The sequence below is a fragment of the Alternaria burnsii genome, assembly GCF_013036055.1.
Source record: "Alternaria burnsii strain CBS107.38 chromosome Unknown 746, whole genome shotgun sequence".
In the NCBI taxonomy this organism is placed as follows: domain Eukaryota; kingdom Fungi; phylum Ascomycota; class Dothideomycetes; order Pleosporales; family Pleosporaceae; genus Alternaria; species Alternaria burnsii.
This window is the reverse complement of record NW_024066109.1, coordinates 326,106-341,270: the sequence shown is the minus strand read 5'-3', so window position 1 is coordinate 341,270 and position 15,165 is coordinate 326,106. Positions and strand designations below refer to the sequence as shown.

Sequence of the window (15,165 nt, the reverse complement as noted above, 5' to 3'; positions counted from 1 at the left end):
CCTTCCTGCGGACGATTGGCGTATCACGAGTACCTCTCCGTGGTTCGATTTAGCCGGTTGCTGTCAAGGTGTCTCCTTAGGCCGGCTCATTGGTTACAACAAACTCGCATGCTCCGGAGTAAGCACAGCTCGCGAGCAGGCGCAATTCCAGTAATACTCCCTCTAGTGCGCGCAGAATCGTTGGAGGAAAAATGTCGTCCGCTGCGCCGTTGAACCGGCTCCCGCTGGCGTCCCTGGCGTCGCGTTAATGAAAGCATATAAACGCCTACCCCAGACTGATACCCCAGACTGCACCCCATCCCCGGATCACCTCTTCACTCCATCTTTGTGACGACTGACTTTGCAGTATGGCTACAGTCGAGAAGCCGAGCGCTCATGAGGCGGAGCACATTTCCGATACCTCAATCGACCACGCTGTGGCTTACGAGGGGGGCAAGGAGACAGGCCTAAGCGATGCTCACCTCTGTTCCGACGCAGACAACAAACGCATTCTCCGTAAGACGGATATTTGGATGTTATCGCTTCTTTGCATGGTTTACTTCCTGCAATCGGCCGACAAAGGAATCATCGGATTAACAGCTGTTTATGGTCTCAAAGAAGACGCGCATCTTGTTGGCAACGACTACTCAAACATCGGCAACATTGGATACTACGCGCAACTTGGTGTGCAACCCTTGGCAGCATGGATACTCGTCAAGCTTCGATACCGCCACGTCCTACCCGTCATCATTACCTGCTGGGGTATTTCAGTTGCCGGCGGTCTTGGTGGTTCCAGGAACTACGCCGGGTTGCTCGCATCGCGTTTCTTCCTCGGTGCATTTGAGGCTGCAGTCATTCCGCTGTTCTCGATGATCACCATTGCATTTTACAGGCGTTCCGAGCAGCCGTTCCGCGTAGCTTGCTGGTATAGCTGCTATGGTCTTAGCACCCTGATTAGTGCACCCATCGTCTATGGCTTCGGTCGCATCCACTCATCTACGCTTTACCGGTATCAGATCGTCTACCTTTTCTTCGGACTCCTGACCATCGTTATCGGCCTCATCACATACTGGTGGGCCCACGACAGTCCTGGAGAGGCTCGATTCTTGTCGCCAGAGGATCGCCTGAAGGCCGTCGACCGATTGAAGGCCAATCAACAGGGTATCGTCTCGCACAAGTTCAACTGGAAGCACGTCATTGAGGCTGTTACTGAACTCAAGTACTGGCTGTACATGATTATGGTTATTGCCGTCAACGCGGGCGCTTCAGTCTCTTCGGTGTTTGGTTCCATCATCCTCCGGAACCTGGCCGGGTTTAGTGCGGATGAAGCCGTTCTACTGAATATGCCCTTTGGAGCACTTCAGTTTGTGTCCATTCTTGCTGCGTCATATCTGGCATACCGATTCAAGCGAAAGTCCCCCTTCTTGCTCGGCCTTGTCACCATCGTCATTGTCGGTGTCGCTTTGATGGTGGCGCTTCCGAAAATCCCCTCCAACAAGGGCGGTCTACTTGCAGGCTACTACTTGATCGCCTTCGTATATGCAATTAACCCTCTTCTCATCTCCTGGATGGGTGCCAACTGTGCCGGACAGACCAAGAAGGCTATCTACTATACCTCATTCAACGCTGGCAACTCTATTGGCAACATCATCACCCCTTACATCTTCGATGCGAAGTTCGCGCCGCAATACGTAAGCAATACCCTGTTCCAACGTTCAGGTCGAAGCTCGTCGCTAACCATACGTCTTTCTAGGTCAATGCTCTCAAGGGTATCTTGGCAATCTGGTGCATTCTTTGGGGTGTCGTCATCGCTCAAATTGTCCTGATTGCCTGGATGCAGAAGAAGAAGTGCGATCAGCGTGAAGCAGCCGGTCTTCCTAGAGATCCTATCGACTATTCGATGAGCGGTCATTTCCATGAGGCTGGTGCCGAAGTTCATGGCGAGAACGGTCTGCAGGATATGACTGACAAGGAGAACATCTACTTCCAGTATTTGCTGTAGCCTTATCAGCACTGTGGGCGTACCTAAATTTTTTGTTAATAGAAGATATCAATCATGTCATTCTGATCAATGAAAATAGCCCTACCGGGCCATACGTGATTGTTTCACGAGCCTGGACTTCTGTCGATGCTCAGTCGGCGCTGTTGTTCAGAGCTTCATTCAGAGATGGACTCTCGGAAATGATGACAGCTTTGTGGAGGTTCAATTGCGAGAGGTTTGAATGTCGCTCGAAAAGTGTCAGGCTACAAGACGAGCAAGATAAGTATCGGCTGGAGCCTGATTCAGAAGTGACACTTATGTAAGCTACGCATGACTAACGTGTCGCGTCGCGTCGTCGGAACATCGACTTTTGACGTGCCCCTCGGACTGCGATCTGGACCGCCTATGCTGGACGTCTGACTGTGTCCATGCCATACACATTCGCTACTTTCGACCTCTGCCGTTCGAATGATCACACGTACCCAGCGAACTATCGCCTACCTCCTCATTCCGTGCATTTCAGTCTTCCTATTGCCCCTCCTGTACGCTCGGCTGCGGCTGTCAACAAATCCAATGCCTGCTCGAACATCGCCAGATGAAGTAGCATCGGCTCTTCTAGCTGAGAATGGGCTGCAGCTGCACTCCCTACAAACCATTCAATCACTCTGGGCCGGCTACGGCGAGATATGTCGCGTGCTAGCTAATCCAATAGGCTCGCAAGATGCGCCGAAACCCTACATACTGAAGCTCGTCAATCCTCCACCGACCAAGGCCAATGACGAAGGTCACTCTCGAAAAATCTTGAGCTACCAAGTCGAACAATACTTTTATAGCCACCTCGCCCTCCAGTTGCCAGCAACACTACCGGTCGCCAAATGCCTGGCTAGCATCAACAAGCACAATACTGATGGGACCTCAATGACTGCAATGCTGTTGAGCGATCTCCGGCAACAGTATCCCGTGGCTGGAGAGAAGCGCAACGTGCTCACGACAATCCAGGCTCATGCAGCACTGGACTGGTTGTCTGGGTTTCACGGCTTCTGGTGGTCTCGCGTCAAGTCCCTAAACTCTTCTTCGCTCGTACTGCCCCCACTTGAGGAGGTGAAGCGCGACGGACAAGACGCGTCGAACAAGTCGGTCTGGCTGAACGGTGGGTATACGTATTTGGCGACGCGCCGGAAGGAGTATGACAGCCTGGCGGCAGATTACGACTCAGAATGGAACGAACCACTAACTGAGTGGGCTGATGACGAAGATGTCTCCATATCCGAGATAGCAGCTGCGTTCCTCTCGCCGAAAGCTGTCGGTTGGACACCAATTGAAGGTTATCAAACTCTTATACATGGTGACGTGAAGTCTGAAAACATGTTCACAAGCAGCTCCGGTGAAGAGGTCGCATTTTACGACTTCCAATATGTTGGACTTGGTCTTGGAGTCTGCGATCTAGCAAAGTTCTTCACCTGCTCCGTTCCACTGAACATGCTCGTTGCCGACAGCCATATTCCATCGGAGCTATCCATGCAGGAAGGCGAGAGGCAGTTGTTGGAGCGATATTGGAAGAGACTGGTAGAGGTCGGCAAACAAGAGTACACCTGGTCCATCTTCGTGCGACATTGGGAGACGGCCCTCGTGGATTGGTTGCGCTTCCAGGCCAGCTGGGGCTTCTGGGGAAACACCGACTGGTTGGAGGCCAGGGTACGGAGCATACTCAAAGACCAAGAATGGAGAGACGCGTTGATCAGTAACGTGGACAAGACGAGTATCAGCAATCAACGCGAAGCCTCCGGGTGAGGGTGGCTCTGTTTGCTGCCTCCATAGCGTGTAGACAGTCACACCTCGAAATCTCTGGTGAAGCTGGCCCTGCTCTGGTTTCCTCACTCTCAATGACTGTCTATATCATCTATCAATCCGCCGTCGGTAATAACTCGGGCTCAATTGGCCAAGTGGCAAGGCGTCGCACTCGTAGCTTATATGGTATGCGAAGATCTCCAGTTCGATCCTGGAATTGAGCTGCAGGTTCTATCTTGCCTTTACTTTTTGCCTTTTTCACATCATATTATGGCTTCCGTCGGTGGGTGCACGACATCTGCTTGAAATAAGCCAAATTCGATGCTCAGTTCAGAGCACTAGGCGCATACCCTTAAAGGTCGATGATTGGGTAAGACTGCTACCCTGGTCTGCATATTGTGGCTTGGGGACCCCGCAGGCGAAGAACAACACACATTGTCGCGCTGTAGAAGCAGCTCACAGCCTGGTCGGTTTCTGCGTCGACATTCTGCTTCACTGACAGAACTTTAACACCATATCCCCAATGTCAGTCTCCAACCACTCCACCCTTGCTCTTCCCCTGCCATCCGGTCCATCAAACATCACTGAACAGCGTCCTTGCGAGATTATCGATGGAGTACCGGTAGACTGGTCTGGCCACGGTACTTCTCACGTTGACTACAACAAGTCCGATGTGCTTCCTCTCAGACAGGGCAAATTCCTCGGGCATGGCATGCATGGCGGAGTGTATGAGACGAGCTGCGATGGCGTCAAGCTCGCTTGGAAGCGCAAATACTGTCGTCGCAAGATAGGCGAAAGAGAAAGACGGGAGATTGAGGTCATCAAGAAACTCTCGCATCGTCATATCGTTCGGCTGATGGGTACCTATACGCACGGCCCGTTTCTCGGATTATTGTTGTGGCCAGTCGCCACTTGCGACCTTGCTGATCTACTTGAAGACGTGGATTGGTTGGAGAAGCGACACAAGTTGCAAACGGGTATGCCTCTCGAGCCGCCAGAAGACTGGATGGAACAAAAAGCCGACCGAGAGGCAAGACTTCAAGCACTTGGAATCCCAATCGGGGGCTCGATCACGTTGACCCGTGACTCCGCGGTAGTCCTTCTAAAGGGCGCGATCGGCTGTATAGCCAGCGCAGTGGCATACATTCATGAATCTGATATCAAGCACAAAGACCTGAAGCCATCCAATATCTTGCTCTCGAGGAACGGCTTATGGCTGACAGACTTTGGTACTGCAACAGACTTTTCGGTGCTAACCACCAGTGTCACGGACAACGGAGAACGAGGCACACCAAAATACTTCGCGCCAGAAGTTGCGAGATTCGAGCCTAGCGGACGTGCAGCAGATGTTTTCTCAATGGGTTGTATCTTCTTCGAGATTATGATAGTTTGTACTGGGCATACCCTAGACCTTAGCACAGAGCTAAGGCAGTCGAACGATAAATCCTTCCAGTCGAATTTGGACACGGTGGAATTTTGGTTCTTTGAAGAGAATTGGCTAGAACCTGATGAAACGGTGTGCATTGACGAGTATCTTCTAGTCCTGGTAAGATCAATGCTGGATGCAGAGGCAGACCAACGTCCGACCGCTAGTAAGGTGGAGTGGGAAATTGCCATGATAACTCAACTGTGCTCCACGTATAGTTCCATGCACGATTTGTCTCACCGGCCGGGGGTCTATCGAGATTGTTGCCATCAAGAAGCGGTCTGCAGCCAGGAAAACGATATCCAGCCAACACCAGATACCACAATCTATATCCAAATTGCGATAGGTAGAACAATGGTTCATGGCGGTTGGATAAACTGGATCGAACCTCTTGATGGAAATCTCATTGAGAGTGTCCATATGTTCGCCGTAAGTACTTCTGTGACTCCTGTCTTGCAAGGAAACATATTGAGCTCATATTATTAGGCCAAATCGAATTTCTACAGCCGTCGCATTCTCTACTCAACGCCTTACGAGATCTACACCTTGTATGCACATGGCGCCAGTGCATGTTTAGTTCTTCGCCCGGGCTTTATGTGGACTAGTCCGATAGCTGGATCGATGCCGAAAACCAATGATAAGAGGGTGATGCTATTGTATTGGTTGAGGACGTTTGACCCAAAAGACGATAAAGACACGCAGGTCTTTGGTGTGCAAAGAGTATCTTAGTGTATGCAATAACAGAAGCAAGGCAAAGAACCGCCTCAGTACTTCTAACAGGCAATTCTTTGTAGATTAGTCTGCGATTTTCCAGCTCAGACGATTGGCTAGCCTTGGATACACAGTGTCTCAGCCTCACGGTAAGCGCTAGCCGTTTCCAGCTTCACGAACCGCCAGATAACCAGCCCCGCACATGACGCTGACGCGAGAGCTAATGGTTTACTTAACGCCCTATGGCGCTGTCTCACCCTTCGTCTAGATTATCTACGACATGTGTACATATAGCTGGCAGAACCCCACTTACGCTGTGGTTGCGCCCACAGCAAATCAACTTTTGCGTCCACAATGGATCACCTCTCGGAACTATTTCGTCAGATCGGATTGAAGATGGTCGTCGCGTCTTTGTTCTGTATATGGCTACTGTACTGGTTGGCCATAGGCATATATCGGGTGTATTTCCATCCCCTGTCCAAGATTCCTGGGCCAAAGGTTCAAATCCCACGGTTTTACTAAGTGAAAACCTTCATTATGAGACTGACGACATGTAGTTGGCAGCATTCACCTTCTGGTACGAGTTCTACTATGAGATCTATCCGCATAGGTTCCAGTACCTCTGGAAGATCAAACAGCTACACGAAGAATATGGTAAATCTTCATCCCCATCACTTGGTGTGTCGTTCTCACAATATTGATAGGACCCATTATCCGTATCAACCCTCTGCAGGTTCATATCCACGATGCAGACTATTTCGACACCATCTACGCGTCCGGCGTCAACCACAAGCGTGACCGTTGTAGCTGGTCGCATCACACCGGCTCTAAAGCTTGGGCGGGCGCCATACTAGAAACGATGGACCACGATAAGCATAAGATGCGACGAAATGCTGTATCCCCCTTCTTCAGCAAGCGCTCCGTTCAGGCTCTCGAAGGGCTCGTTGTGAATAACATAAAGAAGCTTTTACGTCGCTTCGAAGGTGAAATAGAAAAGCAGGGCACGAACGCCGGCATTTTGAACCTCAATGATGCGTATGCCGCGTTCGCTATGGATGTCATCTCTGAATACTGCTTCGGCGAGTCAATGAAGAGCTTGGACAATGATGACTATGGTAAAGAGTGGCTGACCATCTTCCACGACGGGATGCAGTTAGAGCCTTTCGCTCGCCAGTTCCCCACGATTTTCAACTTCATCTTCGACCTTCCGCCGCACGTGGCTGCGAAGTTGGATGCTGGGGCGGGCAAATTGAATGGCTACCTTGACCAAATGCGGACCAGGATCGAGCGCATAATGAATCAGGAAGATGGTGTAAACGGAACAAAGGATCTTAGTCGAACTATATTTCACGACATAAGGGATGATGTGGGTGGTAAACTTCCGGAGGAAGAAAAGCATCCAGTAAGATTGATGGCGGATGCAGGTATTATTCTCGGTGCAGGAACAGAGACAACATCACGGACTATGGCAGTCACTACCTACTATCTGATTAAGAATCCAGATATAGGCGGGAAACTCAGACGGGAGCTAGAGACGGTGATGCCAACCGTAAATCACGAGGTCTTACTCCGGCAGTTGGAGACTTTGCCCTACCTAGTAAGCCACCTTCTCCATACAACAAGACCAGATATGCTAACATGTCATTGAGACCGCGGTGATAAATGAAGGCCTACGTTGCGCCCACGGTGTCTCTTCCCGTCAACCCCGCGTTGCTACTGGCGAAGACCTCACATACGCGCAGTATACCATCCCCAGAGGAACTCCCGTCACGCAATCTCCCTACCTTCTTCACATGGATCCCACCATATATCCCGACCCCTTCGCCTTTCGCCCAGAGCGTTGGATCGAAAATCCCAAACTTACGCGTTACCTCTTCGCTTTTGGGCGCGGGAGTCGCAACTGTTTGGGCATGAATTTAGCGACGTCGGAGCTATATCTTGGTCTGGCGATGATCTGGAGAAAGTTTCAGTTCGAAATTTATGATACTGTTGAAAGCAGAGATGTGTTGACGACCTATGATTGCTTTCTGGGAATGACGGACCTGAGAAGCGACGGAGTGAAGGTCAAGGTTGTGGCTGAGGCGGACGCGTAATCATGAACGTCAGTTTGCCGGCCAGTCAACTGGCGTCAAGAGCGATGGTTTGCGCATGAAGAAATTACCAAGCTGTGGAGTCGAGGTCCTGCTGTGCATGGTGTTTTGGCGGACTTTTGAGTATAAGCGGCTCTTTCAAAAAAGTGAAGTCGGGCGGTGCAGATCTTCCTCCGCACCACGTTAGTTGTCTCTGGCGTCTATCACCTATGCACAGCTGCGCAGAAAGAGCCTGAGATTGAATGGACATGAGATGAACAGAGAATAGATGGATCGCGAAACGGTTCGTAAATTATCATTCACCAGATGCGTAGAGTGCTACCGGAAGACGATTTGCTCAAGTACGCAGCTTGCCCGCCTCGTCGATGTGCCCACCATTACCCGTAAGCTTGATTATCGTTCTTGCGGCTTGCATGACATTCTTTACTGAATGAAGACTAGGTGTAAAGGCAGACTTGCTCGAATGCGGAAGCTCCATAACCGACATGTTGGACTGATGGTCGCCTTACCCAGCTTATCGGTTTTAGCTCATCATCAAGGCAGCAGTTCAGATTTATCTACCAAGAATATCATATTGACCATTTTGCTCAAATTTGCAAGCTCTCCAATATTGAACTTCCATCAGACACGATCAAGATGAGGTTTCGTGCTCCCATGATCGCGAGCGTAGCGAGCATCGTTGCATTTTCAGACGGCTTTGTTCTTCCTCCCCCAACAGGCTTGTTCAGCGTCGGCTCTAAAACACACGTTTTACCAAAGATCACTTTTGATGACCCTGTGGCACCTAATGGCACTGGGACCTCTATTCTACTCAACATCTTTTATCCGACCAAACAAAAGGCCTTACCTTCGAAGTACATCTGGAGTGGACTTTCTAGTCTCTACGATGCATATTACGGGCTTCCCAATGGTTCATTTCGCAACGTCACCGCTCGTACAGCCTACAAAGCCGAGCCACTCTCTTTGAAAGAATGGAAGACATTGAACCTACCGACACTCATCTTCAGTCCGCCCTTTGCTGGACCGCCGTCTCAAGTGTTCCATGCCCTTATCTCCGATCTGGTATCACATGGATATTCAGTGGTGACCATGGACCACCCATACGAGCAACCGTACCTCCAGTTACCCGACGGCACCAGCATACCAGGCTTGCCATTCGATTATGATACAAACACAGAAGAAGGATTTCAGCTCTTACAGCGCGTGCACGAATACCGCCTCACGGATGCAGACGCAGTCCTCGAAGCCATACCCGCTCTCTCGAAACATCTGTCGATACCCCTCAATCTTACATACTTCTCTTTCTTCGGTCACTCGCTCGGTGGCTCTGCAGCACTTAGTCAGATCTTATACGAACGTAATCACACATCCAAACGCAAGCATCGAATCCTTGGCGCTCTAAACATGGACGGAAGCCTCTTGGACCCTGCTGCTGCAAATGACTCTTCTGCAGACCTACGCATACCCAGCTTGATCTTGAGTTCGGCATATCACAAAGGTGATCCGCAATTTGCAGACTTCGATGCGCAGCAATCGACCTGGGCCAAAGAGATTAACGTTGGAGGGAAGTCTAATCACACTGACTTCTCCGATCTGATTGTATTGAAGCAGGGACTCGGAATCTCAGGTGGTGAGGGAGCAGTCAGTGCGGACAGAATGATCAAGATTACGCGAACACTTGTAGAAAGCTTCCAAGATTATCTATTGGGGAAAGGTGAAGGTATTCTAAGCGGCACAAATGAGATAAGAGCTACCTGGCCGGAACTGGACTGGCTGTACAACAAGACAGTCTCGGAATCCACTTAATAAGAGTCACACGAGTCTTAGACCATTCATATTATCAGTTCCTAATATCTGACTATTCCTCAACTTTTTCTTGATATCCTCTTTCCCTCTTCATTCGTATATTATGAGATATCTAAACATCGAAGCCTCGTCTACTATGATGCATGTGAGGCCTTGGCGGTACTACTGGCCCGTCTAGAAGCTTATACATCCTAGAAAGTCCGGACCCTGTCGATTTCCAATGCCGATACACTGTACGCTGTTCGTATGATTCCGGTCGCTGATCCGTCAGCTGTTGAACAGAGACCGTTGGCTGTTTGATCTTAGCTCTCTTGGTCATCTCTTGACTACATACTATATCTCACGGCTTGTTGATTCGAGGGAGAAATCGGTTCCACGTTCGACAACGGTCGGGGTAGATGTATATGTTGGCAATGTCGCACTGGTTCGTGAAAAGACAACAGGACCGTGACCCATGTGCAAAGATAGTCTAGGCATGGGCATCGAAAAAACACCTGGTGGAGTCGTTGTTGCAGATTCTGGAGGTACAAGCGCACTAGTAGCGGTCTTCGAGGGCCCTGACGAAAAGGAAGTTATGGCAATACCGCCAGCTACGGCGAACGGCATCAAGTGCATGGTTGTTGCTGCGAGTGCCACTGGGGAGATGGTTGTCTTTATTATTAATTCTATCGCATTGAAGCAACTTGCATGTCGTGACGAGGATAGGGAACAGAATTGCTCAACGATTCCAGCTTCTGATAAAAGGTTCAAGGGTTGAGAATAGATGACCCATAACTACTCGAAGATGAACCACGGATAGGAAATCTTGCTCATTTGTGTGCAAAGCGTAAGCATCATATCCATGTAACCTCGCTACCAAATTCTGTATCACTCGAGCCAAGGCTGGAATGAGAGTCTCCACGACAATGTAGAATGTGTCTTTGGGTCTGCTGAAGATTTGTTCTATTAGGAAACGATCTGATGGAAAGATTTTGGCTTGTTTCGCTGGAACCTACTTGCGATAGGGTCTCATACATACGCGGCGCAACCTTGCAAATGCTAGTAAATGAACAACACGCCATCAACATCGCTCATATTCTGAAGGCTTACCATCTTCTTTGCCTTATTTGGACACAGGGTCGAATTGCTTACTGAGCATCTTCACCATCCGCAACATCTCCAAGTCCATGGAAAAACATGTAATATGTTTCCACTACAAATTTTCCCAGAGGAAAGATGGACGTTGAAATGAGGATGGACCGTATGGAAAACATGATAGGACCGTTTCCGACTGCGAACTCGAGGCAGCAAAGGTGGTAAGCGGTTGCAAGGCTGTAGACGGCAAAGACGACGGTGATGACGCAGACTGCGTATGCAGAGAAGTAGTAAATGAGCGCGTGGCAGGTGTCTCTGCGTGTGGAAAGCACTGTTGCGGACAGAGTTGCGGGAGTCGAAAGGCGAGAATTTCCGTTTCGTGCAAAAAAAAAAAGGGATGTAAAAGTTCACAAGGTTACTAACTGACGCAAGGAAGTGTTATGGGTTCTGTAACTGCATTTCTCTGTCTTTGATGCAGAAGACTTTGCGTAGGTAGTGTGAGATTTGTGGTCGACTTGACTGGCTCCTCACTAGTCATTATGAATACGAGGAAATTGATCCTCGGTAGACGTGACTGAGAGTAGCTGTCAAGGACTTCCATGGTCTCAGTGCACAGGGTGAGCCAACTCATGACGCTCTGAAGGTTGGCAAGGGTCGATCAGATATCAGAAGGGATAGAATGATATTATTCGTGCTTGACGCGAAGTTGTTGAAGATCTGTGATCACTTGGCGCGTTATTGTAGCTGCCAGACACTCCACTGTTCAGGGAAGTCGTATCTGAGCGCACCAGCGTCCAGAACGATGGACAAGCCGCACCTTCCCTAGATCTCCAATTCCACCTTCTCCTTCGTCTTCGCCTCTTCTTTCAACGCCTCTTCCTCGATCTCTGCTGTCGTTACCTCCGAGCTCTGTTTCCCTTCCTCTGTTATAACTCCCCAGCCCGCCTTCTCCTTCTCGTCCCTCTTGCACATATTGCCCTTCTCGATATCGGCGTCTCCGCCATTCTCCATAATCTCTCTTGCTATCTTCTCATTCTTCCTCGCTACTCCCCAAGCCCACCAACACAAGAGACACGAGTTGACGACTGCAGCGGCGTCAAACATTGTATGCTTGCCTTCGATCCATTTCGAGATGAAAACGGATGTTTGCAGTACCGCAGCGACCACTAGCAACCAAAAACCGATACGGCCTTTTCTGAGGAGCCTGTCTACGGATTCGTTCGACATCCTACGGGATGGTAGACTTTGGCAAAGACAACAAAATGTGATGACCGTGAGGTTGTGTAAATTTAGAGTAAATGGTGATTGCATTTAGATGAGAATGCAAGACACGAAGGCAGACAGCGAAAAAGTGCGGAGTAAATGTAGGTATCAGTTATTATGTATAGTAGTGGGTGGCCTTATGGGTTGTCATGGCCGTCGCATCCGAGTGTGGGACTAGTCACTAGTGTGTGGCGAGCATCCCGGATCGTGATCCGAGATGTGCATTCATTTCTCAACTAAGTCAGACCCATCTTCCGGGAATACAGTCATGCTTAAATAGTTTGGTTGCCACATCACGGCCGCGTCAGGAGCCAGCCTCTCAAGGTGGTGCTTCACCACACCTTCCTATCCGTCCCTTATCGGCCATCTACTTATCGAGCATCGTATACGAGACTTCCAATACCAAGCACATGCAGACGTTCACGATAAACAAGCTCCAGATGACGACCCCCCACGATCCATTCTCAAACCATTGTTGTACAGTATGAGGATGTTTCCAGCTCATAATTGTGAGGAAGCTAGCGATGAATGTGGTTATGGCGGCGGAGACGTGGGCGCAGACGATTATGCAATATGATATCTTCTTGATCACGCTGTGGAACTTGGACTTTTGGCGGCTGCATTCACAGGCGCTCGTGCCGAGCTCGGGATCATATATCGTCGTGTGGTGTCTTTGAGTGTTGTATAGGTAGATGCACGTACCAGATTCGATAGCGGACGTCATTTTGTAGTGTTTGGAATCCTTGATAAGTGGGCAGACAAACGCGCCGATTGCGGGACTGGGTGACATGGGATAGTGTACTTGAGTGTGCGGTGTATGTAAGGCTGTAGTGTGGTATGATGGTAACCGAATCCGTGTGCGAGTGTGCAAGAGTTGCAGTATTGGAAAATACTTCAGTTTGTATCTTTGGAATATTCTGTCCCTCGCAATTGTACCGTGGTTGACTTTCTTGGCTCCAGCCAATCTTGTACCTGATACATGGTATGCTATCGTATGGGTTTCACGATGACCCAAGCTACCGTCGATGCCTGCACCCTGATGTTTTCTCAAGTAAAACCAGTCGTACAAATCCGTGAAGACGGTTTGCAGCGTCCTGTTATCGAGATTGGTGCCTCTACGTCATCCAATCTTATTCATGCTTGGTTTTCGACTCATGAAAATCGTCTAATTCGTGACTCCCAACTCCGGCTCTTTATGCTCGCCGTTCACATTCGAGGAGAGTTGTGGGTCATCAGGCCATGTACCTTCGATCTCCTGCGCAGCAGCTGCAACTCCCTGTTGTGGGAAATCGTTGGGCTGTGGATCATGTTGAGCTAGAGGATCGCCCTCAAACCCATTTGGATTTTCTTCTGCCATTTCACGGAACAAACCTTCGATCTCTTCCGCATCGTCGAATTCGTCTTTCGGATCGTTGGGGTTTCTGTACTTCGTCCTGAGGGTCTCTGACATATCAAAGACCTCTCCTGATGCAAGCTCAGTGGTCCACTTGTCCATGCCCTGGTTGGCCAGTGCATCTGCTGCGATATTGCCTTCGTCTATCGCGTGGGCCTTCACCCAGGTAATGAGAGTCTTAGCATTACACTTCTCACGTTCCCGTATCCTTGCCAAAATGGGTTGGATGATATCCTTGTTCACGACCTCTTTGTTCTTGCTGTTCCTCCAGCCATTCCTCTCCCAGCCCGCAACCCAGCTTGTAAGGCAGTTTTTGGAATATTCTGAATCGCTGATGATGTGAAGGTCGCGATCGATGGGAACGTGGTCAATTGCTCGGGCCATTGCGACTAGTTCGGCTCGGTTGTTGGTCTGGACATCGCCCTTGAGAGGTTCTTGGACGTTCCTGTGTTCAACGTCAGTAAATGCTCCAGGCTGCAGCACATGCTGTTGCCATGATACTGACCTAGGATCTCTTGGACCGAAGTAGACACCACAACCGGCTTTCGCACCTGCATTGCCATTGCCCCGCGAACCACCATCTGTGTATACAACAACGGGGCCTTTAAAATCCCCTGTCGGCTGTCTCTTCCTTTTCCCAAGTTCCTCGTCTGTCTTGACTCTGATGTTGCCTGTTTTGTCGTCGAGCTTGAGGCTCGGGTCGAAACCATCTACTGCGTTGAGCGGGAGGGGGCCGAGGCCAGGCTCGAACTTGATGTTTTGGTTGTCTATGAGGGGTGCTGGCGATGCATCCTCCTTCTTTTGGCGCTTGGGTGCACTCTCTGATACCTCCGTGCTCCTGTCCAGATGATCTGTCGCCGATGGGGACCTGGATGCAGACAGATCTCCTCGTAGACTGATGGGTGCGCTGATGCCACGAACAAAAGCCTCGGCCTCTTCTTTCGTCTTGAAGCTTTTGTGTTTGGCACCACTAAAACCGCTAATCTGCGCTTGCGTAGTCGGCCAATCTGTATACACGCCTGGTTTGCGTCCGGCGGCTACTCCATAGAACTTGGGCTTTCCTCCACCTGCCATCTTTCCCTCTTCGGTTATGTACGTGTCAGGATAATCGGTCCACGGCGGAAATGGGCGGCAGAACGTAGTCGATGACCTGGACGAGGGATGGATGAAATGGTCGCGGCAGATATTAGAGTACCTAATCGCCTCAGTCAGATTTGGTCTGTGTCATGGAAGGTTTGACGTGGTATTGAGTGCCTCTTTAGCGTGACAAACTTACCATACGTTTGTTCCAGGTGAAGAACATGTGCCGCGCCGAGTGAAGATTCGCGAGGCGCTAGGTAGCATGCGACAATGACACAGAGGGAAACTGGGAGTGTTACCGGCTACAAGTGTGAAGTGCAGTATGGAGCGTCGTTGAATTGGACTTCTCGCTGCATTGTTTGTGGTTGCGGCGACAGCTTCGGAGGTGCTTGGACCCTGCAGCAAGCAACCTGTCGAGCCTCATCTTGAGAAAGAGCTAACGTGCTTGAACAAGCCCGACAGCATCGTGAATCACAAGAGATTGATAGAGTATCGCAGGTTTTGCTTTTAGGTTATGCCATGAACCACACACATCATGACCACCAAAATGTCTATGTCCTAAGCCGTTGGACGC

General features: G+C 49.9%; 6 protein-coding genes across 6 annotated transcripts; 2 read left to right on the top strand and 4 right to left on the bottom strand.

Moving 5' to 3' along the window:
• Nucleotides 1-347: 347 nt before the first annotated feature.
• On the top strand, nt 348-3,751 carry GT037_002679 (mfs general substrate transporter; the record flags this gene model as incomplete). The annotated part of the gene is made up of 4 exons (XM_038927726.1): nt 348-1,670; nt 1,733-1,968; nt 2,447-2,502; nt 2,673-3,751. The coding sequence occupies 4 exons, from the start codon at nt 348-350 to the stop codon at nt 3,749-3,751; spliced, it is 2,694 nt and encodes an 897-aa protein (XP_038789004.1).
• A 520-nt stretch (nt 3,752-4,271) lies between these two features.
• GT037_002678 (uncharacterized protein) lies at nt 4,272-9,781 on the top strand (the record flags this gene model as incomplete). The annotated part of the gene is made up of 6 exons (XM_038927725.1): nt 4,272-5,294; nt 5,661-5,722; nt 6,218-6,383; nt 6,443-6,539; nt 6,590-7,482; nt 8,576-9,781. 6 exons carry the CDS (start codon nt 4,272-4,274, stop codon nt 9,779-9,781), a joined length of 3,447 nt encoding a protein of 1,148 aa, XP_038789003.1.
• Nucleotides 9,782-10,114: 333 nt separating this feature from the next.
• GT037_002677 (uncharacterized protein) lies at nt 10,115-10,396 on the bottom strand (the record flags this gene model as incomplete). The annotated part of the gene is made up of 1 exon (XM_038927724.1): nt 10,115-10,396. One exon carries the CDS (start codon nt 10,394-10,396, stop codon nt 10,115-10,117), a length of 282 nt encoding a protein of 93 aa, XP_038789002.1.
• A 1,281-nt stretch (nt 10,397-11,677) lies between these two features.
• GT037_002676 (uncharacterized protein) lies at nt 11,678-12,082 on the bottom strand (the record flags this gene model as incomplete). Its single annotated transcript, XM_038927723.1, has 1 exon — nt 11,678-12,082. The coding sequence occupies one exon, from the start codon at nt 12,080-12,082 to the stop codon at nt 11,678-11,680; it is 405 nt and encodes a 134-aa protein (XP_038789001.1).
• Nucleotides 12,083-12,485: 403 nt separating this feature from the next.
• Nucleotides 12,486-12,908, bottom strand: GT037_002675 (uncharacterized protein; the record flags this gene model as incomplete). Its single annotated transcript, XM_038927722.1, has 1 exon — nt 12,486-12,908. The coding sequence occupies one exon, from the start codon at nt 12,906-12,908 to the stop codon at nt 12,486-12,488; it is 423 nt and encodes a 140-aa protein (XP_038789000.1).
• Nucleotides 12,909-13,283: 375 nt separating this feature from the next.
• GT037_002674 (uncharacterized protein) lies at nt 13,284-14,585 on the bottom strand (the record flags this gene model as incomplete). Its single annotated transcript, XM_038927721.1, has 2 exons — nt 13,284-13,956; nt 14,017-14,585. 2 exons carry the CDS (start codon nt 14,583-14,585, stop codon nt 13,284-13,286), a joined length of 1,242 nt encoding a protein of 413 aa, XP_038788999.1.
• Nucleotides 14,586-15,165: the final 580 nt, after the last annotated feature.